Source organism: Cucumis sativus, chromosome 4 (assembly GCF_000004075.3).
Source record: "Cucumis sativus cultivar 9930 chromosome 4, Cucumber_9930_V3, whole genome shotgun sequence".
NCBI lineage: Eukaryota > Viridiplantae > Streptophyta > Magnoliopsida > Cucurbitales > Cucurbitaceae > Cucumis > Cucumis sativus.
This window is the reverse complement of record NC_026658.2, coordinates 16,805,774-16,833,382: the sequence shown is the minus strand read 5'-3', so window position 1 is coordinate 16,833,382 and position 27,609 is coordinate 16,805,774. Positions and strand designations below refer to the sequence as shown.

Genomic DNA, 27,609 nt, shown 5'->3' with positions numbered 1-27,609 from the left:
TCTCCATAATAATATAATATTATATATCAGAAATAGAAGTAAATATATATAAAAGTTGTGTTGTACATGGGTAAAAAGGTACAAAAGTGGGGGTGTTATTTTAAAGTTAGTTAAGTCAGTTTTTTGAGGCGTGGCATCGGCCACGTGTCAGAAGGAGAAAGGAAGGAGGTGATTGGAGGAAGTGAATGACGGGGGAGGTTAGCATTGCTGAGATAGTTGAAGAGTTGGGGAAACAAAGATTATAGCGAAGAGAGAGGAGAGTGATAAAATAAAGGGGTTTTGGACAGCGTAGATCCATGGCGGTGCCGTTGCTTTCCTCTATAAGCTTTTTTGCTGAAACGCAACAACGCCCATTCTCTCACCAAAGGACAGAGCGACACACGCATACACTTTTAGATAGAGAGAGAGAGATTCTCATTTCTTTCTCTTCTGTCGTTCAACTCCAAATCTTCATCCCCATTATTTGCTTCTTTATTATCCTTTCAATTCCTCCTCTTAATCATTCATCATTACGCCTACCCACAGAGTTTCCAGCCATTTTTCAACCCTTTTTGCCCCAACCCCATTTCTTCTTTTTTCCTCAAATGCTCATCCTCTTCCTCTTCTAGGGTTTTTCACTTCTCTTCTTTTGTCTATTCTGGTAACGTTAACTCTACTTTCTTGCTTTTCACCTGTTCTTCAGTATTGAGTTTTTATTTTGAGATCTGTGTTGCTACTCTTTTCATTTTGATTGAAACTCCTCTTTTTTTCACACATGGGTTTGCACTTTACTGGACTTGAAGTTGAGTATCAGCTGTATCGTGTTTCTTTTACTTTCATTTCATGTGTTTTTGAACTTTTCTTTTTTCTTTTCCCCAGGCACTAAATTCTCTATTATTGTTGTTAATTTGTTTGGTTTTTAAGCTTGGACTTCCTTTTTCCCCCATTACAGAGTGGCTTATGGTTCCCACATCGGAAGGCTTTCTTGATTTCTATCTCTGCTTCTATTGGTGCAGTATGCCTATAAAGTCCAAGATATTGTAGAGCATTTTGGGGTTTTGTTTACCTTGACGATTTGTTACTCCCTTGACAATTCAAATATATAGGAGGTTGCTGATCTCGGTTAGTTATTCTTTTACTCTCTACTTTGTCATTTTAGTGTTTGAGATTTTTCATTTTCTGTATAAAAAGTTATGGTAATGTGTAGTTGTTATTATAAGCATTAGTAAGTGAAAATTTCATTATTTTTACTAAATACGTATTGCACAGCAGAACATAAAGATAAGTCTGCATTTAATTCTTTCTTTAAAAAACTACAAGGCCTTTTACCATTATGCTCTGTTATTATAGATTGTTCACTTTAGTGAGCGATGTTGTTTTTCCATTGAGTTTTTCTTTTGTCATCTGTAATGAATGATAATTAGCTCTGGATTATCTTTTTTCTCTCCATTACCTTGTCAGTTGAGTAGGAACATTGCCTATATTTGGAGTAAGGATGCCAAGACATGTGTAGTATAGTTTCTTCTCTTGCAAGTTTCTGTAGTTATTTACCAATGTTACAAAATATTATAGCATATCTGTGGTAGACCATCTGTGTCACAATTGACACAAATAGTAGTCTATTGCGGTTTATCACATATAGATTGTGATATTTTGTTATATTTGTAAATATTTTGGTTCATTTTACTACATTTCTTTCAATGTTGAAGGTTTCTGTAAGAAGTTATCACTTGACTGCATTACATTTTTTAGTCAATATTTTCTGACTATTGAAATATTTTAGTTGCCCTTTCACTTCTGAATCTGCCTCTTCTATTCTTACGTTTTTTTATCGACATTTTATTTTTTAAAAAAACCAAAATTAGGGGTACTATAAAGATGGCTGCTGAACTAGTCAACTCTGCTACAAGTGAGAAACTGGCTGAAACTGATTGGATGAAGAATATCCAAATCTGTGAATTAGTTGCTCATGATCAAAGGTGTGTCTTGTATATTCTCAAAGTATATTTTCCCACTTTTTTTGGTTTGATAAGGAAGAACTCATTTGGATTCTGCCTACAAAATATGTGAGGATAGATTTGGTTTTAAGTATGAGTTTATGACTCCCAAGCCAGACTGCTTATATCAGATGTATGGATGACAATATCTCGTTATGCCTTTATAATATCTCGTTATGCCTTTATAATATCACATTGCCACAAGTTCTAGTCTTCTTTGAGGAGATGGTCTTATTACTCTTAGTTGTAAGATTTGTGCCGCAGTTTCTTCTTCTATAAAAAATGCATTTTATGAAAATGCCATTTTCCTCAGTATTGCTTTCTTTGTTCTATTTGTGCAGGCAAGCAAAAGAGGTCATAAAAGCGATTAAAAAACGACTAGGAAATAAAAATGCAAATGCACAACTTTATGCAGTTTTGGTAAGATATTGATTCTAGTTACGCCAATTCTATTATATATTTAATATAAAAGCATGTGCCTCCTTTCATGTTTTATGTACCAAATTCATTCTTTTAGGAAAATGCATGCAATGAATATTAGGCCTTTTATCCCGCATGCTTCCAATTTTATCGGAGGTCCTTGAAGAGATGCCAGTTATCCTGCATCACAGGTGTGAAAGAGCACCAAAGAGCATGTGGATGGTGAGGTGTAATTGGCACTATTGGGAATATACCAATCTTAACATTAAGAATGGAGGAAGAGTGAGATTAGAGGAGAAAGTAAGTTTTTTCTTCTTTCTCCCCTCTCTCCCTTCTCCTACCTTCTTCTTCCCTTTGCATCATCTCATCCCCTCCAATCATCTTTCTCAGTTCTCCAGCGAGTGTCTAGCCTTTTATTTCGATCGCTCATTCAGAACTAGATATGGAAATGGAAAGTTGCAATATAGTTGACTCTCTTCACTGTATTTGGTTATGGACTATTCCAAGATGAAGACGTGGACGGCAACTAAATTCTGCCTTCATCAAATTTCGAACCGAGTTGGTTGCAAGAAGTTCTCTCAGAACTAAGCCAAAAACTAGAAAATCAATTCTTTCTCAAGAAAGAGAAGACCGATAATGGAATAACAGAAGTATCTAAATTCAGAGCCACAAAAGGTTGGATATTGAGATGCACTCTTTGGTCATGTATTGGCGGTAGGTCCTTGGTCATGTATTGGTGGTAGATCCTTCATTCAAGTTCTTTTAGGTGAGGAAAAACAGGGTTGGAAAACTTTTATTCAATTGCTAGGAGGCTTCAAATCGAAACTTGAATACTCGACATGGATTTCATCCCATTCAATGTCATCAAATATCCTTAAGAAGGACGTGAGCGCACGAAAGTCAACATGGGAAAGATATGAAGTCAAGGTGCATCCGAAAAAAAGTCACACATTCCTCTGTTTTTGACCTGGAAAAATAGAGCATGAGTTGTTACTGTATTATAAAGAATCCAAAAGTTCTCAAGACTAATTTCAACAATCTTTGGATTGTAACACGACTTTTTGAGTTTGATAAATGCTGAGCCATAGCTAGCTCACTAAAATTATACTTTGATACTGATGTCATTCTTAAAACTTTGTCTGCGGAATGTGCCTTAATCCTGTTGGATTAGGGTGAGTTGGAAGCTTTTGCTGAGTTCCCATGAACATGGCAAGAATGTGGTCAGTTTCATTTAAATAAATTGAAAAGTGGAACAAGTATCTACATGGTCGTCTGAATGTAATGAAAAGGTTCAATGGGTGGATCTCGATTAAAGATTTACCATTGGGCTGTTGGAGCTGAAAACCTTTTAAGTTACTGGGTCTTACTTGGGCGGATTAGTATCTATAGCAAATGGAACGTTGAATCTTATTAATGTTGTTGAAGCAAAAAATCAAGTTAAAAGAAACTTATGTGGTTTTATGCAATCTACCATAGAAATTTCAGATGAAAGCAAAGGTAGTATTTTTTTGAATTTTGGAGATGGCCCCCCCCTCAAAGTTTAAGGACTAAGGTGCTTTGTTTATTAAAGATTGTTCCAACCTAATTTATTTGACTTGACTAAAGCAAGTTATGATTGATGAAGATTTAGATTCTTCTGTTTTGAATCTAGAATGGACATTTCAAGCTGCCCCGTAGTCCAAAAAATTTTCATGAAATTATTTTGCATCGAAGTAGCTTCAAGGGGAGAACCACACACAAAACCCACTAGAAATTGACAGTAGAGACTCTCCGACATGAGTCTTCCTGCTGACGATGGAAGAATCAAGGAGAAGTGAACAAACTCACGCTTTTCGAATGAGACGGACTACGACAACGCTTCGAACTGAAAGCAGTCCAAGGGATGCCTTTATTCTTGGTGCGAAAAGAAAGTTTCAAAATTTGCCAGTTGTTAGCCCTTTAAAGGACGCCCATAAGTCTTAAGAAGATAAAGACTCAACAGTCATTAATGATTCCTGTTTCCCAATTAATGAACCCTTGCCCAAAGTCTCCTTTGTCCCATTAGCAACCTCTCTTGAAAATAACAACTCTAAGTCTCTCTCATGGGTAGGTGAATGAGGTTGGACTGTGCAAGCCTATTTTGTCTTCCACACCTCACCTTTCACCTTCATCCCTGTTGGATAAAGGGTTATATAAAGTTATATGGAAAACTAGTAGGAAAGTTAATATACTCACCTTTGGGTTGCCGAACTTATGCAAAGAAAACTCCCAAATAGTTGCCTCTTACCTTTGGTTTGCCCTCTGTGCATGAAAGAAGAGGAAGATTTACCACATCTGTCTTTTACATGTTCATATTCAACCAGTTGTTGGGGAACCTGTTCTCTTTATTCAGTGTTGCTTGGGTTTTTGGACATTTGTTTAGCTCAAAAGTTCAATAGGTTCTTTTGGGTCTTTTCTTAAAGAAAGAAAGGGCCGAGACTAATATGGGGAAACATGACTAAAGCCTTGCTTGTGGAATTATGGTTTGAATGAAATCAAAGGGGCTTCTTCAACAACAAAATCTATAATCATCCTTCAGACTTCTTCTAAAGGCCAAAGACCAAGAGGACGTATCTTGGTCCCAATGTGCTGCAACTGATCCAGTGGGCAAAAGAGCAATTCTAAAGAGTCTAGAATATTGCTCTTTAAAGGGAGTGTTACCTACCTAAATATCTGTCCAAAAGCCAATTCTTTGGCCGTTACCAAGATTAAAAGAGGCAAATGAATCAACCGACCTCCAAACTCTAGCAATGCTAACCCAAGGACTCCTTAGGCTATTACCAGACTTCCCTTTAGTGAACCAATCGGAGGGCTTCTTACCATGCTAATTCCTTTCAATTCTTAAGCTTCCAATTACTTTGAAAGACTTGGAGTTTCTTCCAAGATTCGGGTTTACATGAAGCCTGTCTTCTGCTGGGCCGTACCTGACCATGAAAGCAATACTGATATCTCTCTTGTCGAAGATCTCTAGTCACTTCCTTTGCTCCCTTCTGGTATGAAGATTCTCGTTGGATAATACGGCAAACCTACCTCTTGCATTTTCCAACACTTTCAAGATATTGGAAGGAGAGATAACGAGCACACACTAATTTACGTGGAAACCCGAGTACCGGGAGAAAAACCACGATTGTTTGTTGATATTATTTTCTAATGAATAATACAATAGGTACAAGGGAGAATAAATAGAGAATAACAAGAGAATAAAAAAGGAAAAGATATAGGAAATAAGGAAAATATTCCCATAATCTTTCCAAAAACATTCTAAGATTCTAACAAGGAAAATATTGAGAAAGTAAAGGAAGGATTCCAACAAAAATAATGGCAAACTCTAACCTTCTTTGCCAAAAGACCATAGAATTCTTCATGTCTGCAGCGCCCACTAAACAATCCCTAACACAAGCTGAGGTGCTGAAATTCAGCTCCAGTGTACCAAATATCCTTCCATTTCTTTCTTCTATGCAAATCTTCCTAGCCTTCCCCCACAAACCCAACCAAGAATTTCTTCCCATCGATCTTGAGCTTTCCCATCTCTTAGATTTTCTCAAATTTTGAGAGAAAAGTTATCAGAAGTTCTTCGGTTGAAGCTTCCTCTGAATTCAGTGTGTCTCTCAGTGGGTGCATTATTTTTGGGTGTTAGTTCACCTTTTATTTTGTTTCTTAATTTATAGTGGATTTTTGTTAGCTTGATTAAGGTCAATGGTCTCAGTTAGGTTGGGCAGTTTAGATGATTTTTCTCAGTTTTTTTATTCGCATGCATTGATAGATTTCTGTGAGGAGTTTCGCTTTGGTGAATTCATCGTGTTCTTCAAAATATTGCTTGCTTAATTTTTTAGTTTGAGTTCACCCACAGTTGTCTTTTCTTATTTTCTTTAGGCTGTTTCAATTTTTTCTTTAGATCTAATACTTTATCGCAAAAAGATTTGTCTATCTTATTTTTTTATTTTGTGTCTCAAGCATTAGTCTCTTTTTATCATTTCATTGAAAAATTGTTTCGTAGATTTCAATTTTACGAATATATTCATAAAATACTGTTGTCAACGGTTGTTTTTCTAAAGTTAAAAACTAATAAACCATCATGGATTGACCTAAGGGTAAAAAGGGAGATGTAGTCTCAAATAGTTCATGGTTCAATCTACGGTGATCACCTACCATAGGCTTAGGTGGGTTGCCCCTTTTAGCAAAAAGAAAAAAAAAAGGTAGAAAAGTAATAAATTATATTAAAGTTATTCTTACTTCCAAACTAAGTTAAATATTTTGTTATTATTATTCATATTCATATCATGTTTTTCTTTTTATTATTGAAAGATATTGGAGATATCTATTAATTCTTATTATCGATGTTGTGGCCTTTAATTTGTAGATATATTGATATATTGATGAATATTTCAATCTTTAACCTAGTCGGCACTTTATTTTATTCATAATTCAAGATTTCTTGGTTAGGAAAAAAGAGAAGCAAATAAGGTCAAGTACCATTATATATTAAATTTTGATGAAGTTTCTATCTACTAAATTTGTCCCCAGTACAAAGCATTCTTCACATACTAGTCTGCTGCTCTGTTGTTGGACACCACACCATCAATATCTTAATCTTTTGTGCAGTTACTTGAAATGTTGATGAACAATATTGGAGAAGCAATACATAAGCAGGTGATTGATTCAGGGGTTCTCCCTATTCTTGTGAAGATAGTGAAGAAAAAGGTTTGAATTTGTTCTATTTATTTACGACAAATAGTTGACTATTAATCTTTCTTTAGAAGTATGGCGCAAACATGGTTATGAATATGGCGGCATGTCATATTATAGATAATAAGAACATGAATACCTCTATTAAAAGTGTTTTTTTTATTAAATTACAAATCTACCTAAAAGCTTGAGCCAATGGGTGACGACAAATTTAATATAATATCTAACCGTCTCCTCTATTTGTGGGTTTGAAATATGGAGAAAGTTCAATAAGTAGAAATAAATTTTAAATGGGGAGGGAATTCATTGCTGGGGTTTGATTCGTTTGAACACAGAACCTCCTTGACTACCTCCTTGATCACCAGCTCTGATTATATCTTAAATCACCCATCTACCCAAAAGCTTATGATGTGTATATGTGTGTTCTTGGAAAGGAAGATACAAGAGACTGGGTTCTTGAAAAATGACTGACTTTTTTATTAATTCTGGAAATATGACAAACTAACAGTATTTATACTAAAAACCTAATAACAGTCAAAGTCAAACCTAATTATAACAGCCAGTTAAAATATAACAAACTAATTACATCAGCTTAAGCTGATAGGTGAAGGGAATTTTAATATAATATGTAACACTTTTAAATGTATTTGATTAATTTTTTATATAACAACAAATTCACACTAGACCTTGGTTTTATTTTATAATTTATGAAGTAATATAAAAAGGGAGGTAATTTCTAACATTTCAAGAAGTTGACGAAACCAATAATATATATATCCAATGATTCAAGTACAGTAAACAAAGATTTTCAAATCCAAATAAAAAAATTGTGAATTGTTTTCCGCTCTTGAGAGTATTCGTAACTTTTAGTATTAGTTTTTTTTGAAATGGAGACAAGTCTCCCAAGAATCACAAAAGAAGATGGCTCAAGAAACGTTTCCAACCGGTTGAACAATTATTGTTTTTCAGCATTTTTGTGGTTTTGATTCTGCGAGGCTGGTTGTTGTCTGTGTTCCCTCTTCAATCATCTCGAAGCTTATTGTGGGCCAGTTGTCAGTTTTCTTTGGGTTCCTTTTGACAATCTGTTTTAATTACTTCATACCTAGTTTACATTATAGATTCCATTTGTTGTTTTGGGTTAGAGGATTTTGATTAGCTCGCTGTTATTGCTGAGTTTGATTTGGTTATTTTTTATATCTGTCTTAGTTTGTTTGCTCTCTGTATAATTTTAATATTAGTCTCTTTTCATTATGTGAATTTTCTATATTATTGAATAAATTAGAGTATTTGAGAGAACATAATGACCTTTTACATAGAGGAATAAATAGACCTCAAAGAAACTACAAAAGGAAAATACATAAATGGAAAATACCAAAAAGGATAATAATAATAAGCCAAATCCTAATTTCCATTTAACACATAATATCAGTGAAGAGCTTTGTTTCCTTTTTTCTAAAAAAAGGAATAGAAAATTTTTTGTTAAACAATTCAACATCTTGAAAAAGTTGAAGTTTGAATTTGATTATGTTCTTACGATTCTATGCTTAGAAAATAAGTGAATTTTTTGCGTAAAGTTATTATCTCTCTTGCATTTTGATTTTGGAATAAGATACAAATTTGAACTTTTTCAAGATGTAAGAGAGAGGAGCGACATTTTCTTAAGAGAATCTTATGTTTTTCGTGCAACTTTTTCAACAAGATTCTATGATTCAACAAATTTCAACTTTTTCAAGATGTCCGGAAAATAAATTTCAAATCTTATGTATTTTACAATTTTTTTTTGCAATTTCCTGATTTTCTATTTTTGCAGTCTGATTTACCAGTGCGAGAGAGAATATTTCTTCTTCTAGATGCCACACAGACAGCTCTTGGCGGTGCTTCTGGAAAGTTCCCTCAGTATTATTCAGCATATTATGATTTGGTGGTAGGACATTGCCCCCATATTTGCTATATATTTCTTTGATTAGAAGTTGTATATTGAAGCAAATGGATATAATCATGTTAAGAGAATTAAATCCTTGTTGTTCAACACTATTTATAGTTTGAAGGAGTGGAAGAATAAAATCATCAGTAAAGTAGATCATAATAATATGTTTTCATGGTTCTAATGAGTTGAATGGCGTTGACTTTGAAGAAATGAGTTCAAGGCATGATGGGCACCATGCATAGGATATAGTAGTATATGAATTACCTGGCAACCAAACGTAATAAGGCTAGATGGCTGCCTTGTGAAAATAGTCAAGGTGTGGACAAGCTGATTAGGACACCCACAGATATCAAAAAGATAAAAGAAAAGTTTGATGTACATTGTTAGTTTCATAAAAAATTTATCATTGATATTGGTTGATGCTTGCTAAATAATAATAGTTCTTATAGGTTCAGAATGAAAGATATTTTGATTGTGTCTAATCTTCAACTTTGTAGCGTTGGGATTATATTTTTTGGGTTCAGTGAAAATGAAGAAAGAGAGGGGAAAGTATTAGATTTGATTCCCACACATTATTGTTTATGTGATTCCTTTTGTTATGTATATTCCCATTCTTCGTTTCTTGTCAGGAAAAGAAAAGAGAGAAGAAACATTGCTGCTTAGAAATTCCCCGAAGAGTTCCATTGAGAAAACCTTGGTACTTCATAAAAGAAAAGATTAGGAACTCCGGACATTGTTTTCTGTTTGTTGTTGTTTACTTGGTTTTGGTTTTTGGATTTTGGATTTTGGAGCACTAATCTCTCTTCATTTCCCTAATGAAACGTTTGGTCATTTTCGAAGAAAGGAACTTGAACATATGTTCCATCTTTTATGATTACATTCAGTAACTGTAGAATCTTTGAAGTCGGAATACTCCAAATGAATTTTTCATTTGTTTCTCAGAGTGCCGGAGTCCAGTTTCCTCAAAGGCCTCCTGCAGTTTCATCAAATAGTCCTACCCAGCAGCAAATTAATAATACTTCACAAAATGGAGTAATAAGATTATCTGAGCAGGAGAATGTTGCTAGAGTGGAACCTCAGATATTATCAGAATCTAGGTATATCTTGTTGAGCTTATTCTTCTGCACTTTTCCGTCTTGTTATCCACTTGTTTTTCCCTTTTTATTTTTGACATACAGAACTCTAAGTTGTTAAAAATCCTAGAAATTTGTCATGAACTATTTATGAAACGAAAAACACATTACTCCCATTATAAGTGTTGATGTTTGTGCAGCTAATGGTTTGCTAAAAGGAACTATTTATGGAATTCTAGTATTATTGATTTATTCCATCATATTTGATTTTTTTTGGTTTTATTTGTTATTATTTTCTAGGATTCTTTCCTTTTATGTTTATATTTTTCTTATTTCATTGAGGCTGTATTCTATATCTAATTTAGGATTTTGTTAATAAGAATAAGAAAGTGAGAAATATTCACATGGTATCAAAGCAACAAACAGAAAAACCCTAACCTTAATTATTGTGCCGCCACTGACCTCTTCAACTCTTGCCGCTGCCGTCATTGATCTACGCTAGTGCTTGCCGTTGCTAATTTCGGATCTGGCCGCCGAAGCCTTTTATTTCTCAGATCTGGTCGTTAAAAGTTTTTTCAAGATCTGGTAAAAAATCTGGCGCTCAACCTTTTTTTTTCTGATCTGGTAGTTGCTGGTTTCCAATTTTTTTTTGAAATGGAGACAAGCCTCTTTAGTAATATTAATAATAATAAGAGAGACTAACGCTCAAAGTACAAGAGAGTTATATAGAGAACAAAAGGGCTAAAACAGATACAAACAATAGCTAAATCAAACTCAACAATAATAACGAGCTAAACAAAACCCTCTATCTGGAAGCACAATTGAAAACAGAAAAGTAAACTAAGTACAAAGTAATTTTTTTTGAAAAGGAGACAAGCTTCTTTATTATTAATAAATTCAAAGTACAAGAGAGCTATACAATGAGAATAATAGGAAAGCCAAGAAATGGGGAGAGAGAGAGAGAGAGAGGATCAGTAGGTGCACTCGGACATCTCAATTAGGTTGACACTCCTATAGCACCCTCATCATATCCAAAATACAAAGAACAAGAACAATACTAAGGTCATGAAAAGACCAAAGTAACAATCAAAACAATAATAGAAACTACCTACGGTAGACAAAAACAAGGCTGAAAATAAAAACATAACGGCAGAAATACACGTTAAAGCCCATCCAAACTACAGAAGCACTAATTCTGAACTGGCAATCGGGGGAAACTACATTGAATCTCATTAGATGAAGGCGGTTCGACTGAGGCAAATGTCCTGTATGGAGTGAACTTTGAATTCTGCATTTGAAGAACACCAAGCTGCTGCGTTTCTTTTAGATATATCTACGATGTCAACCTAATTCCTTTTTTTTTTTATCAAGGAAGATGTGTTGGTTACATTCGAACCAAATCTCAACCAGAAGCGCTTTTGTCAAATTAACCCAAATTAGAAAATGTTTTTTTTAATAAATAAGGCCCCCTCAATAATTGGAGCACATTGGCGCTAAACGAACCATCAAAGACCCAAACTGATTTGAGTATATAAAATATGCTAAACCAACAAGTAGATGAGAAGGGACAGAAAATGAATAAGTGTATTAAGAGTTCACTGTTTTCCAAGCAAAGGAGGCACACTGAAGGCAGCAAACAGCAAACAGCTTCCTTTGCAACTTCTAGGAACAGTTTAGAGGACCAACTGCCATAATCCAAACCAAGACATTTATTCTCCTTGGACTGCTGGTTTTCCAAATTGCTTAAAGTAATTTTTTTCCAAAGGTGAAGAGGAAGAAAGGGGCTTTGAAAGGGACTTAACTGAAAAATGGCCTAAGGATTCTAATGACCAAACTCTCCTATCATCCAAGTCCGTTAGATCTTTCTGAGATATGAGTGTTAAAAGACCTTGGAAATCTTGAATTTCTTCATCTTTGAAATACTAATTGTAATCTAGAATTCAGAGAAGTATATTTCTTATTCATCTTGAGTCAAAGGAATGTTACATATTTATATAGAGAATAAACTAAACCCTAGAGACTATGTACAATTACAATAAAGGGCATATGATATAAATATAAATATATATATATATCATAACACCCCGCCTCAAGCTGAAGCAAATATGTCGATCATGCCCAGCTTGTTGCACAGATAGCTTATCCTTGCTCCATTTAAAGCTTTAGTTAGAATATAGTTCTACTAGTTGTATATGTTTATGATATTGTTATTACTGGAACTATTTCTTTTAGGAGTTTGATTTCTTGCTTGCTAGCAGAAAGATGTTCGTTGGATGATTGGAGAGTTCTTCCATCCCTTTCAAAGAGAAAGGGCACCTTCTTTGCTTTGCAAGGGTTTGTGCTTTATTGTGGGATTTGTGGGGCGGAAGAAATAGTTGAAGTGTTTTAGGGTATGGAAAGGGACCTTAATGGGGTTTGGTCTTTGGTGAAGTTTCATGTTTCTTTGTGGGCTTTGGTTTCAAAGGCTTTTTGTAACTACACTCATGAGGCTGTTTTTTACCTAATTGGAAACTCTTTGTTTAGTTGGGTTTTTATGGGCTTGTATTTTTGTATGTCGTATTTTCTTTTCTTTCCAATGAAAGCAATTGGTTCTCTTAAAAATAGAAAAAGAAAAAAATGAAAAAAACCTTCGAATAAATCCACTTATTGCTCATCACATTTGCCCTTTTTCATGTTATTGTGCTTTCGTAGCCTCTTTTCTCACAAGTTAAATTGTTCTCATTTTAATGTTTTTTATGTAGTATAATTGAAAAGGCTGGCAATGCATTAGAAGTTCTGAAAGAAGTTCTTGATGCTGTTGATCCTCGACATCCTGAGGTATATTCTCTTGCCAGTTTTGACTCTCTCCCTCTCTCTTTATATATACCTATATTTCTCTCTTTATAAATATATGTTGGCTGTAAATATGTTAATTAGATGTAATCACCAATGGCTTATTTCATATTCTATTTCTTTCTTTTTGCATATCAATTCTTTTTTTCTTGGAAGAAAGTTGTGCAACTTACTGCTGAACTACTGTAATGAAAATATCCCTTTCATTAAAATTAAGATGGCACTTGATCATGTAAGGTTTAACTCTATACAGCCCTAAAAAATTGTTTTCACCACTTCTAGGGAAACCCTAATCACCAAGTTGTGGAAATTTTAGTTGCTTATCTTAACTAGTGCAATCTACTTCTAATCAAACTCACAAGTGAAGGTGTTCGTATTCAAGTTGTCATTGGTTGGAATGTGTTCACAAGAGAAGAGACATTTGAATGTCTTCATGATCGTTGTTGCATAAGCCTTTGCCTTCGCCTCCATTTTTGTGTGTTGCTTCTGCCGCTACACCATCACAACTTTTGGTGGTTGATGTGTTTGTGTTACCATCTGTCTGTCGTCGTGTGTTGTTCCCATTTGAGATAATTTGGGTTGATGCTATCATTTATGGGCTTCATTTTCGTGCTCAATTGTCGACCATCGTGACCGTCCAATGAAGGGTTTTTGGTTGTTGACCATAAGTGATGCTCAAACTTCATGCCTCCATTAGGTTTAAATTTTTTTTCATTTGATTTGGTTGAATTTGGTTAAGTTTAGTTCATAGTATAGTTGGTTTCTTTCTATTTTGTTCTCGTCTGTCTGCTATGTCCGGTTTGATTTGGGTTTTTGTCACAATTTGTGTGTGTGTATATATTTATCGAAACAAGCACTTTCACTGAGAAAAAGAATGAAAGAATACAACCAAGGCATGCAAAAGGCCAAACCCACAAAAGATAGAAGCCCTTGTACTAGAATGGATTCTGACTATGGAAAAGACTGCCTACGAAGTAGTTAAAATGAATTTTGAAATTGAAACTCACAAAGAAACAAGATAACGAAAAACAGACAATCTCTCACTAAGGTCCCTTTCCCTCCCTCTAAGAGTCCTATTATTTCGCTCACCCCACAAAGTCCATAAGATCACACACACCTGTAAAGCCATAAAAAGCGACTTTTCTCCCTCTGAGGTGGATTGAGGAGGAACTTCTCAATCATACTCATAGTAACCCTCTAACAAGCCACATAGAAGCCGAGAACTGCTCTTAGTAGAATTGGTATACTCACACTGCCAAAGGATGTGATCTAAATCTTCCCCGGTCTTCCAACAAAGAAACAATAGAACAACCTAACAAATGAAGGTGACTTCCTCACCAACTAATCCATTGTACTAGCACGACCATGAAAAACTTGCCCAGTAAAGAACCTCGCTTTTTTAGAAATCTTAATGCTCTAGAGAACCAAGAAGACTGAGACACCTGTGGGAGAATGATCAACCAGACATTGAAAAAAAAATTGCACGAGAACTCCTCTGAAGGCTTGGTTTTCCAGACTCTCACATGCCTTCTCCCAAACCTAAAAAAGTGACTTTCGAGTAAGACAAGAAGAAAGGCCACATCCAACATTTCACTATTGAAAAGTGAAGGATGAAGATCAAACATAAAGAAGCACGAGCTTCTAGACCCAACAATATTATAGTTTATAAATTATAATATTGGGATGAGGTCTTTCCCCTACCAAATGACCTTTTAAAAAATATGTGCCCTTTCCCTCCCTCACCACGCATTGGTCTAAGTGGACTATTGAAGGGAGCTTTTTTGAAATATCCTTCCACAAGTCCCGTGCCTACCTCTTATTCTCTTAAGACAATTGGTATGAAAAATATTTACTTTAATCTCAAAAGAGTAAATTCTTCAAGTCTTAAAATTGCTCTTAACCCATTTACCATCTAATAGTTTTTGTTTTCCCTATGCACAAGTAGGTCATTTTCCTGGAGCATTGTTGAGTTGCAATTCTTCTTTGTGAATTATCAATTCCAAAGAGCAGTTGGCTTATTTCCACCCACTAACCCCCCTCCCCCCCCAACTATCATTATATATTCTAGGAGAGGGATAAGGATGTTGGGAAGGGGACCACGAGCAAGTTAGTTGGACATGAGAACGTTGTTAGTTCATTTGTGGGAATTATAATTGCCAGTTGTAGCATGTCTCTTTTCTCATGCTTGTATATTGAATAAAATATTAGCTCTGTGCCGGAGAGTACTCCATGCTGTTGAAGATGAAGATTCCCTGAAAGGTTAAGTTTTTTATATTCTAGTCACGTGCAAAAGAGTACACCTTGGATTGGGTCTTTTATTGTATTCTTTGTAGGAAGTTGAGGGAGGATCTTGACAACCAATGTGTTGATTTTATGGAATTAATCTCTATTTTCATTGATTATTTATTTGAGGTACAAGCCTATATATAACCATAGAGAAATACACTTAAGGAAATAATATCTCCAGAATAATATCACCTAAGAATAATCTAATTGTATTAATACCCTCCCTCAAACTCAAGGTTGAAATCACAAACTTGAGTTTGCTAAGAACTAAGAAAAGAACCAATAGATCTAGAATAGAATAAAAAACCTGAAGAACAAGCACACAAAGAGCCTTTAGGCTAAAACAAACCCACAAAGAGCGAAACGAAGAACTTCTGGGATAGAAACATAGATCCTCGTATAGAGATCTATAACAGAACCAAGGAAGGACGAAACAAGAACTCTGGGGGCAAAACGAAAGAGCAAAACTGAAGCAAAGTAGAATCAAACCAGGACGAAAACGGGGTCTGAATTGGGGAAGAGCGTTTCTTCGGATCAGAATGGAACTGAACGAACTAAACTAGTGTAAGTCAGAATCAGACTAAACAGGAAATCTGGGGTGAACTGAACGAGGCGTTGAGGCTTAGCGGATCTGAACAAAAACTGAATCGGGGCGTCTTTGGATCTGAGCTTCGATCTAAACTTCGAAGGCGACACGAAGGATGGGTCTGAAGAAATCCGACAGATTTGGAACAGATTGGAGGCGGACACAAGAATCCTGAGGGCATGGGGTTTCGTGGGTTTTGTCGAGATAGCGTATGGAGATGAAGCGACGGCAACGAAACGCAGCAGCGAGCGGAGCTTCTCGAACGACGAACAAAACTGAAACTCTTCGGTTGGGCATTCGGCTTCAACTGACAGAGGTTCAATCGGCTGCTTGGCTGATGGAAACAAGACGTCAGATGGAGAACTATGGAGGAGATGGTCGGGAAGCAAGGGCGGTGGACGCTAGTGAAAACGATTGGGGTTTCTGGGGTTTGGATGGTGGCAGATTTGAGCAGCAATGAGCGACAATGAGCAGCAAAGGGAAGGTGCAATGACGGTGGCGGATTTGCAGATCTAAGGGTGGCGGCGGCTAATGGGGGATGATTAGGTAGATCGGACGGGATCTGGAGGCTAGAATTCAATGAGGCGAAAACCCTAGAGCTCTGATACTATGTTGATTTTATGGAATTAATTTTTATTTTCATTGATTATTTAGCAGAGGTACAAGCCTATATATACCCTAGAGAAATACACTCAAGGAAATAATATCAAATAATATCTCCAGAATATGATCACTTAAGAATTAATCTAATTATATTAATACAATGCACTGGCCACCTTTCAATCACTTATGAACCAGGTATTTTGCCTATTCCTAAGAGGCTTTGTACTTGTACTTTTTTATGATAGACTGGTCTATAGTTGTGATGTGAACGAGCACGAAAAACATTTGGGGATGGTGTTTGTTGTACTTAGAGATAATCATCTATTTGCAAACTGAAAAAATGTGTTATAGCCTACTCTAGAATCCAATATTTAGGCCACTAGATCTCAAGTAAGGGGGTGGAAGCTGATAAGGATAAAATACACTTAATAATGAATTGGCCTCAACCGAAAGATGTTATCGGATTGATGGGGTTTTTGGGATTGACAGGATACTATAGAAGGTTTGTGAGAGGATATGGTGAAATCTCTACCCCTTTGACAAAACTTCTACAGATTGGTCCAGTCTTTTTATGACTGGGTATTTTAAATGGAATGAGGAAGCTACATAGGCTTTTGAAAAGTTGAAAATAGCCATGACAACCATCCTTGTTTTAGCTTTACCAGATTGGTCCCTTCTTTTTATGACTGGAACAGATGCTTCTGGAATAGGGTTAGGGGCAGTTCTATCACAAAATGGACATCCCATTGCGTTCTTCAGTCAGAAACTAGCTCCAAGAGCCCAAGTCAAATCCATCTTTGAGAGAGAAGTGATGGATGTTGTGCTTTCAGTCCAAAAACGGAGATACTGTCTCTTGGGGAGGAAATTCACTATAATTTCATACCAGAAAGCTCTTAAATGTCTCTTAAATCAAAGAGAAGTTCAACCCCCAATTTCAAAAGTGGCTTACAAAACTGTTGGGGTATGATTTTGAGATCTTGTATCAGCTGAGACTGCAAAATAAGGCTGCTCATGCCCACTCTAGAATAGAACCACCTCTCGAACTGAATGTTATGACAACCCCGGGAATTGTTGACTTAGAACTGAATGTTACCCAAATCCATAATCACAGACTGGGATAAAATATTCCTCGGTAATTTCTAGAAGGAATTGTTCTCTACCATGGGCACGTTACTTAGGAGAAGCACAACTTTCTAATCGCAAAAAGATGAGCAAACCGAAAGAGTAAACAGATGCCTAGAGACCTATTTGAGGTGTTTTTGCAATGAGCAATCAAGCAGATGGCATAAATTCCTCCCATGGGCTGAGCTGTGGTATAACACAACCTTTCATGCATCCACGAAGGCTACCCCTTTCCAACTTGTGTTTGGTAGACCCCACCACCCTTAATATCATATGGGGATAAGAAATCCTCCAACAATGAAGTGGAAGTGATGATGAAGGAAAGAGACTTAGCCATAAATGCTCTCAAGGGGAATTTTATCGTGGCTCAATACCAGATGAAGAAAATGGCTAGATTTAAAGAGAAGGGAGCTGAAGTTTAAAGTAGGAGAAGAAGTTTACCTTAAACTGAGACCCTATAGACAGCGGTCACTAGCTAGAAAAAGATGTGAAAAACTTGCTCCTAAGTTTTATGGACCTTATAAATTAATTGAGGAAATTGGGGACATGGCATACCGATTACAACTACCACCAGAAGGAGCAATCCACAATGTCTTCCATGTGTCTCAATTGAAGCTCAAATTGGGAAAGCAACAAGTGCAGCACCAGCCCAAGACTGTTATGGGAATTCGTTGGAGTAAAGAGTTAGGAGCAAATGAACGGCTAATTAAATGGAAGGTTTTACATGGGAATCAATATATCAGATGAATCAGCAGTTCCCTACATTTCACCTTGAGGACAAGGTGATTTGAAACACAAGGGTGTTGTAAGGCCACCTATAATCCATACGTATAAAAGAAAGGGCAGAAAGGGAATTATCCAGCAAGCCAATGATGAGGGAATGATTGCAGAAAAGATTGCGAGTAATGGGCCCACCGGTAGGAGAGAGAGTGTCCTATAAAAAAATCTTTATGGGCAATGTGTAGGGAGGGTTTCTTTTTGTGTAAAAGCTGCAGAAAGCTTTAGGAGACGAATTTCCCAGCCTCCTTGTAAAGTTGCTGGGTAAGCTATTGTAATTTTCCTTTATTTTCGTTGTTGAACTCTGTGTGATCTTATCTTCGGCTGAAAGTAATATAAATAACAGAGTGCGGCCTCTGTTTTAGACATTTTGTTAGGATTGATTGGTATTTTTGAATTAGAATCCTAACAGTGGCAGTTTAGTTGTTTGCAAGGGTCGTCAAATAAGAGAAGCATGTCATTTTAACTGCTACATTGCTATTTTCCAGGGGGCAAGAGATGAGTTTACTCTTGATCTTGTAGAACAGTGTTCGTTTCAGAAGCAGAAACTAATGCATCTTGTGCTGTCTTCTCGGTATGGTTCCATCTTCGCCTGTTTCTTCCACAATGCATCAGTAATTGATTCCATTCAATGAATGGATGTTTTTCCTACTCAATGCTTTGTGAAACGATAACGTACTGTGTTAAGTAAATGAAAAGGAGACATGAAGCTACAAAATATTGTTGATATCATAATGGACAAATTTTGTAAATGAAAAAATGTGCAGTAATGTTTTTGTTTTCGTAACAACTTTGCGTGTAACTGAAAGAATCTCTTATATTGCTCACCCTGTTTTAACAATTGTAGATAGCTTCAAGGATGCTGAATTTGACACATCTATAGATACCTCATAAATTAGTACATTATGAGAAATAAGCTTAATACAACGTTGCTTCCTTTTTCCAATTTACTGACCTTGAACTCTGCTATGTGACTGTTGTTTCGATTTTTCTTTTCTATTTCTATACTGTGGTTGTAACTCTTGTTAGCCTACCATAGATATCCTTTTTTAATATTGCATGAGATAGTCATTGTGTATTCTTTTTCACTTCTTAGTAAAACACGGTTATCATTATAATTTATTTAATTGAAACATAATTGCTGTCACAAGAAAATTTAAAAATTGAAACATACTTACAATAACTTGTAATTCTATTGGTCTATCATTTTGATTTCCAGTTGCTTTCACTGTGTTTTAGGGACGAGAAGATTGTCTGCGGTGCCATTGAATTGAATGAGAAGCTCCAAAAGGTCCTTGCAAGACATGATGCCCTCCTCTCTGGTCAGTTTATGTCGACTCAAAATCAGTTCAACGGCGAAGAAGTTGGTATGTCCAGATTGCCTGCTAATCATTATAACCATGACGAAGGAGAAGATGAAGAAGAGGCCGATCAACTTTTCCGAAGGTAATACACTACATTCGATGTTGATTTCAGTATGGAGTGGTGAAAATATAAGCAAACTAAGTAGTGAGTGATATGGTCAATAACAGGTTGCGAAAAGGAAAGGCTTGTGTAAGGCCTGAAGACGAAGAGGATTCTTCAGAGGAGCGGCCGTCGTTGGGTTTGCTAGGATTGTCAATTCCAGTTGAACGAGCAAACCGTCCAATCATTCGACCTATTGACGAGAAGGTGTCAACGACATTGGAAATACAGCATGGTCAGGGTGTTTCAATACCACCACCACCAGTAAAGCATGCAGAAAGGGAGAAGTTCTTCAAGGATAAAAAAATAGATGTTGGAGTTGGACATATGAGAGGGCTTTCTTTACACAGTCGTAATGCTAGCAGCTCTCGCAGTGGAAGCATAGATTTCAACGAGTCATGAAGGAGTGGTGTGAAGAAGTGTTTGGGAGTGCAATTTTATTTATTTTCACTTCAACTCATTATTTGTAAAGTTGAGTCATTTTTCTTTCTTTCTTTTCAATGAGTTTGATATCTTTAAATTAAGGTGTAAGGGCCAGGGACTTACTGAATATATCCTTTATTCCATTCGTGTATAATTTTGTAATTTAAAGGTGGTTAACTATTTCAAGTTTGCTGAAGGTGAAAAAAGCCAAAGAAGGGCAATCGAAAGACCTTTATTTTTTTCTTTTTTTTATTATAATGCCCGCAAAGACATTTTTTGGTTTGATATTGTTATTTATTTATTTATTTGGACCAGCTGTTATTCTTTCTGCTGCTCCTTTTTTACCATTTTGATGAGAAAAATGGTTCTTACCCTTCTTTTATATATGTTTTTCAAAGGATACCTGTTCCATTCTACCCCATGTTTGTTTCTTTAATACTATGATTTATATATTGAACATTAATAATATTTCCCATCTATTGAGTACTTACTCTATGCTTCAAAAGCGGATTTTGTAATCTATATCAATTTGTTTTGTTTTTATTAGCAAGTAATATATTGAGACCTCACAATAATTGCAGCGACCAAAGTTGAAGGTAGATGTGGTGAGTCGATATCTTGTGGGGCTCAGAGGCTTTGACGAAGGAATCACAAATTGGAGATGTTAGAGGTATTACCGTTAACCTAGCTCTTCATTTGCAATGAGTATGCTTGGAAGTTCGTTGCACCGTTCCCTACCCCACAGACCATTGCTTAGGGTTGAACATAGAATTCTTTGAAGAAACTCAATTTGTTTGTCAATTGCATAATAAAGTTTGGAGTTGTGTTGTTTGCTCCTGCTTCTAGATCTTCAGACTTCTCCTCAGCCTGCTTCTCTACTCTATTGGTCAAGGTTGAGAAACTTCATTTTTATGAATTCTCCATGGGTGTCAATCTTAATCAAAATCTTCTCCATTTAGGATCTTGTCGTTTGCTCTACGATGAAAATGATTATGTTCACAGTTCTATGAATATAGATATGATTCCATCCCAAGATTTCTCTTCAAAAGCTCAAGTATAAACTTCTAAAGCGTGACTGACTTGGTGAGTACCAAGGTCAGACTTGGGGATTTTTTTGAACCAAGTTAACCAATCTAAGGTGTTTTTTGGTTTTAACAAATTTCAAATTGAATGATCTTGTAAGTTTTGTGAACTAAAATGTACAGAAACACATAAATGCAGCTGAGATTGAGGTTGCTTAAGGTGCATGGCTAAAGAAGCTAGGTATGGATGTAAGAAAAATATTAGTTGATAGAAATAGGGTTGTGATGAATACCACCCATCCTCAGAACATATACTGTAACAAGTGACTTTCTAACACGCTTCAAGGACGTTACCATATGCATGCATGCACTTAAAAATATGTTTCTAATATATTTCTTATAAAAGAATGAAGCAAAATTTATTAAACTTTTTCATTAAATTAAGTTCCAAAAGAATAAATCGGCTACCTCTACTCTAAGTTAAAAAAAAAAAAAAGATTAAATAAACCATCAAATAATTTAAATGTTTACTCCTAAAGCAAAACATACATATTTAGAAAAATATGTGTAGAAGTGATACCAAAAACTCCCCAAAGGCTCAATCAGCATTCTTCCTGTTATTTGTTGATCTGTTCTTGCCTTTACCTTAAAACATGAAAAGAAAATGATGAGTATATGAATACACAGCAAGTGACCCACTAATGGGTCCACTAGGTGTACCTGTTAGCCTTCCTAGTGAAAGCGGTAGGCATCCCGACTTGTCATAAGCATATGCATAGGATGAACCCGAACGCACACTTTCATAGGTAGTGATTCCCAAAAGGGTTACCAAACATAACATAAGATTCCTAAGGTAGGACTATATACACACACGTACAAATACGGTTAAGCGTGACCATTATAAACTGAAAAATTGAGTCGACCAACCAAATCAAAGGTAGCTAGTCAGATATAAGAAGAAGTTTGGTTGATGTCGACCAACCAAATCAAAGGTAGCTAGTCAGATATAAGAAGAAGTTTGGTTGATATCGGTTTGAGAAAAATCTATACCAACAACATTTTTTTTAAATTTCAAATACTTAAACCGATCAATCGGCCGACCAACAATTGGTTTGTACTCCCTTTCATGGTTGAAATCGATTTGAATATTTGCTAAACTTTTCATAGTCAGTTCAGTATCAGTTTGGTCGGAAAAGTAGCTTCGAGTGACCATTGCTCACCCTTATATTTACTTTTCTTTTTCCTTATTAATTAACTATAAAATAAAATTCCAAGCTCCCAATTCTAAAAAATAAATGTAATTTCCTCTAATGAAGACCCACGTAACGTAAGAGTAGGCATCCAAGAACACGGAGTGTGCAGAGTGGACGTTGAGTGTCAAAAAGCCTATAATTACCTCGGACATAAAATATACGAAAAATAAGAGCAAAAATGTTGGCTAGATTATCACATAAATCCGTTTTCCATCTTTCCCTTAAGTCCAAAGCTTTGCCAGATAGAGATCACCATTACAACCAACAAATTGAGATCTGTAGTTGTCATTCTCTCTGTTGTTTACATTTACACTTCTTTGTTCATAACGACTGTTTTGATCTTTGATATTGTAAATTTTCAATTTATGTCTTTCATCTCTGTTTGTTATTTGTTGCGTAGCTAAATTTCTACGGGGTCAGGGGTAGATTCAATCTATGAGAACGAGTAGAGACATACTTAGATGATGTCACGCTTGACACATCGAAAGATTAAGTTAGACAATGGTAGTTAACTGCTTGAAAGAGTAAGTGAGTAGGACCTAATCAGATGAAGATAGGAACCAAGTTAGAAATAAGAGTAAGCCTATCACATTTCATACATCTGCATCTAGTAATAGAGCATGTGTGGCATGTGGCATCGAAAGGATGTTTTGTCTTAGTTAGCATGTGAATGCATAAGTAGCGTCTAAATTCACTAAAGATTGAGTAAACTTGTTGACCCTCTACCGCATACTTGTAAACAATTAGATAAAGTTCTAGGTCATTTTTAACTCATCCGTTTCATATCACTCGGACATCATAGTATAGGACAATTCACCATGCTCTTATACAATTCTACTCTAGTTCTTTGATGAGCAAGTAACGTTAAAGTTCACAGTCAACAACAAAGTTTTTCATGTGTTCGACCCTAACTCCCTAGGACCTAATCCAGTTTAATTTACATTTGGATTGGATAAGAAATGTTTGTATCACATATCTCATATCAACAAATATATTCGATGAATAACATCACAGCCACTCAACACAATCAGTTACACAAATACAAACACCACAACAGTAGGGATGATGAATCACCTCAACCCATTAGAAGTTTAGCTGTCTACAGCTAAATAAAAAATGAAAGTGGAGAAGAAGAATGATGTGAAGTTCATAATATATAAATGAATAAAATAGTAACTACAAAGTGTTAAGAGTATCGAGATAAAATGAAGAGTGATATGCCAAGCCGTAGGTGACAATTTCTTACGTCAACTTGAGCTTGTGGATGATTCATCTTGCCATGTGGTTGTTATGATCGAAGAAAGGAATGAGTTTCTCTTGAGCACTCTTTTTTTCTCCCATCGACCCACTAGAATTCTCTTGGGGTGCGAATAAGTGTAAATGAATTGTACGTGATTCGTCCTCACTTTTTATCTTGGGCTCTCTTTGTATACACAAACCACAAGGGACATTCTTCGTTAATTTTGGTACTATGGCAGACGTGTCAAACACTGGTGTAGACCAAAACTCTAATTTTGAATCATCAATGAAACTCTTCCTTTAAATAGGGAGAGGTCTTTATTTATAGTAGAAAAGTGACTACAAGTTGTTAGAAAGGCAAACAATTCTCATAACTAATACAACCAACTTTTCTCTACTAATCCTCACAACCCTTTTACTAGCATTCTCTCCATACACCAAATTCAACCCCTCTTAAAACCAAATATCGTCCTTGAGTGAGCTAAGAAGCTAAATGAAAGTCATCCAGAGAATAATATATGGCTTCAAATCAGCAACAATTGAAAATAAGATTGATATTAGATCTTTCGATAGCTCAATTCGATAAGCATATCTTGGTACCATATTTTGCCAGTATTTTACATAATCTAAGTTGTCTATTCTTCATTGTAGTAAGAAATTTACTTTTTTGCAAATGGATCATCACTAAACATTCTTCTTCAAACTTTACTTTTCTTCTAGATTTATCTATGGTTTCTTTGTAGGACAGTTGTTTTTTTAAGTTATCATGGACTTCCATATGTAGTTCTTGTATTCTCTTCACCATTTATTTAGCTTCAATACTTACATCCACAGAGGAAGGTAAGTTGGCAAGGTCAAATTTGAGTCTTTGGCACTCTAGTATATACTACCTTCAAATGGACATTTTTCCGTTGATCTATTTTTCATATTATTGAAGCAAAATCGGGTTGTGCAAGGGCTAGCTAAGTCTATTGTTTAAGTCGAGATCCATTAATACAGTAAATGATAGAGTCCCTAACACTCTATTGGTTATGTAACAACCCAACTTTTAAAATTAAGTTGAGGTCATTACTTATATACAAAAATAACACTTTTGAAACCAGAATCATCCAATGTTAAGTTCATTTTTATTAAAAACTCAAATATAAACCACTAACGAAGAAAATCAATTGTTTAGAAAAATAAATTTTAAAAAAAATCACCAAAGAAATAGTTTACTTATATATATAAGGATATATAACTATCTCTGTCTATCTCAGATAGTGTGTGGTAGATTTATTGGTTGTAAAATAATTGAACGTGTGACAACAATTGTGTTTTTTGTGTTTCTAAATCTATATTTTCTATTGTTTTCTAATCACTTTATGTTTCAAGGAACACATTGTTAGACGTATTTAAATAATACGTATAATTAAAGTGTGGGCTATGTTTGTGAATTAATATGGGTCAACTAGAAGAAAGCAATTTTAAAGTTGTCGTTTTGAAAAGTAGCAAAATCATTTTTTTTCTTTAAAAAATGGAAAAATGAAAAAAATACAATAAATAAGAATTTGCAAAAAACCAAAATACCCGTGTACATAGAGTATGAGCTACTTTTCTTAAGCTAAAATAAAATAAATACACTTTAATAAATGTTGAAACATAGTTAGAGCTACATACTTGTCCAATCAAAATTAGAAAATGATCTTCATTTTTCATTTTTGTTTTTCCATTCTCAATCTTCTATTTTAAGATTTTCCATCTTTTCCTTTGTCTCCATTTTCCATTTTTCTTTTTTAATCCCATCTTCTTCAAACAGCCAAACCCTTATCTTTCCACTTGAAGCGAACAAACCCTAATCTTCACCCTCCCTTTTGCAAGTTACCGTTTTATTTGAAGTTTCGGTTTCATCTTCAATTTTACCATGCATTTGCAAGAAAAAGAATACAAACATTTGAAACACATATACACTATCTTCCATGGGCGGATCTATTAAGGGGCTCACATTTTCGGTTTTTGTATTTTAATATTAATTTTGAAATGTTAAATTATAATATAAGTTAAATAATGCTTTTTTTCTTGTATTTTAAATTTGGTATAATGGCTGTCTCTTTTTTGGTTCAAATCTCATTTACAACATTTTTTTTTTTTTGTTGATAGTGCCCCTCAAACATTTGAGGTGGAAGAACAAAAACATTCGGTCCAAAGAAAAAAAGATACAAAAGTGTCATCCTCTTTGTCTAATTTTGGCTGATTTTTTAAAATTTATTTATATTATTTAATTAATAAAATGTATATGGAATTTGGAAAATTTTGTCTAAAAAACACAATACCTTAGCCTATTTTGTTGGGAAAAAATTTAATTTAAAAAATAAGTTAACATCTTAATACAAAAGCTAATTTTAATTTTCAAATTATTAAGGGTTGAAAGATTCAGCTAATTAAGGTTGTTTTGAAATAAAAAAAATTAATAAAATTGTTAAAATCTTTAACAAATTTATTAAATCATGATAGATTTTTTATAAGAACGCACAAGTGCATATCACAAATAATTACCGTTCATGTGAGTATTTTGGTATTGGATAAAATACCATGCATGTGTGGCACTCCCGAATCATGTTAGTTAGTAAGTTATTTTTTCAATCAATGAACATCCAATTATAGATGTCAAACCAATGTTGATAGAAATTATAATTTAATTAATGTTATTCAGTCAAATGAAAATGTTTTGATTTAAAAGTAAACATAATGCAATGATGTTTTTAATTTTAATTAGTTTTCACCAAATTAATTATATCGAAATATATATATATAGACACAATGTGCTATATTTTTTAAATAAAATAATTTAATTTAACAAAAAACATTAAGAAACAAATAAGCGAATTGTGACTTAAACAAAAGAGCATGGAAAAAGAAAGTTGATAAAATAAATAATAATTTGATTATTTTGAAATTCAATTACGATATTTTGAAATAAAATGAATGGTTGAGATTCTTCAAAATGAAAACTAATAATTTGATTATTTTGAAATTAGCAAAATTGAATAAAGTTGTTAAAATGTTGAATGAATTAGTTGAATCTCAAAATATTAGAAAGAAGTTATGATATGGATTACTTTATCACGTCGAAAATAATTAAAGGTTAAAAAATACATAACAGAGATTAATTAAACTGTAGACACAAAATAAAAACTGTAGACACAAAATAATTATAGTTCGAAAATGTGAGTATTTTAGTGTTTTATAAAATACCATGCACGTATAAAAAATATCATTTGCTACAAATTAAAAAGAAAATTTATTATGTCATTATTCAATGACCCATAAAAAGCATGATATATTTCTTATTAGGGAAATTACGTCAATAGAAGAAAACTGAAAGTATTTACATCCTATAGCAAAAAAAAATGGAGGGAATACATTAATTTTCTGTTATTCCAAAAATACCTCTGACATACTTACTCAAATATTCGTGCAAGGAATGTCTCCTTCGATTTTTTTTGGCGACTTCTTCTTCCCACTTCTTTCGACTTATTCTTTCATTATTTTTATTCTGATCTTTGTTTGTTTTTTTCAAATCGTCTTTGGTTTTCCAAGGTCGGTGTTTCCACGTCAGGCGACAGCTTCCTATCCTTATATTCTTCTTTTCCTTTTCTTCATCTTATTCTTCTATTCTTCTTTCTTCATCTGGTCTATGCTTCCACATCCATCATCGGCATATCGATACAGTTTCCTTTTTGGACGTTCCTTTTTTCTTTTCCTTCTTTTACTTTTCATTCTTCTTTCTTTGGTGCTATTGTTTTTTTTTTTAATGTTTTAGGCTTTAATTAATTGATGTTCTATTTTTCTTTGTGTTTTTGGCGAACTAATTTAAATTGTGGACAGTGATAAAACTATATCACTTTCTGTAATTGATATTG

General features: G+C 34.6%; 1 protein-coding gene across 4 annotated transcripts; it reads left to right on the top strand.

Annotated features, from left to right (window-relative positions):
- Positions 1–278: 278 nt before the first annotated feature.
- On the top strand, positions 279–20,478 carry LOC101206770 (TOM1-like protein 5). Of its 4 annotated transcripts, none has more exons than XM_011655447.2 (11): positions 279–640; positions 932–1,101; positions 1,845–1,958; positions 2,318–2,396; positions 7,017–7,064; positions 8,911–9,024; positions 9,970–10,124; positions 12,842–12,917; positions 18,795–18,880; positions 19,546–19,752; positions 19,839–20,478. In XM_011655447.2, exons 3-11 carry the CDS (start codon positions 1,858–1,860, stop codon positions 20,170–20,172), a joined length of 1,200 nt encoding a protein of 399 aa, XP_011653749.1. In that variant the 5' UTR covers positions 279–640; positions 932–1,101; positions 1,845–1,857; the 3' UTR covers positions 20,173–20,478. The 4 variants fall into 4 exon arrangements, with proteins under 4 accessions (XP_011653749.1, XP_004142659.1, XP_031740101.1 ...); XM_004142611.3 differs by having other exon boundaries at positions 280–640; positions 7,017–7,115; XM_031884241.1 differs by lacking the exon at positions 1,845–1,958 and having other exon boundaries at positions 280–640.
- Positions 20,479–27,609: the final 7,131 nt, after the last annotated feature.

What these genes read in the sequence shown, in the direction of transcription:
- LOC101206770 (XM_004142611.3), top strand. Translation starts at nt 1,858, where the DNA reads ATGGCTGCTGAACTAGTCAACTCTGCTACAAGTGAGAAACTGGCTGAA. An exon ending in TGAAGATAGTGAAGAAAAAG is followed by an intron (nt 7,116 to 8,910) that starts GTTTGAATTTGT and finishes CTATTTTTGCAG; the next exon opens with TCTGATTTACCAGTGCGAGA. An exon ending in CATCTTGTGCTGTCTTCTCG is followed by an intron (nt 18,881 to 19,545) that starts GTATGGTTCCAT and finishes ACTGTGTTTTAG; the next exon opens with GGACGAGAAGATTGTCTGCG.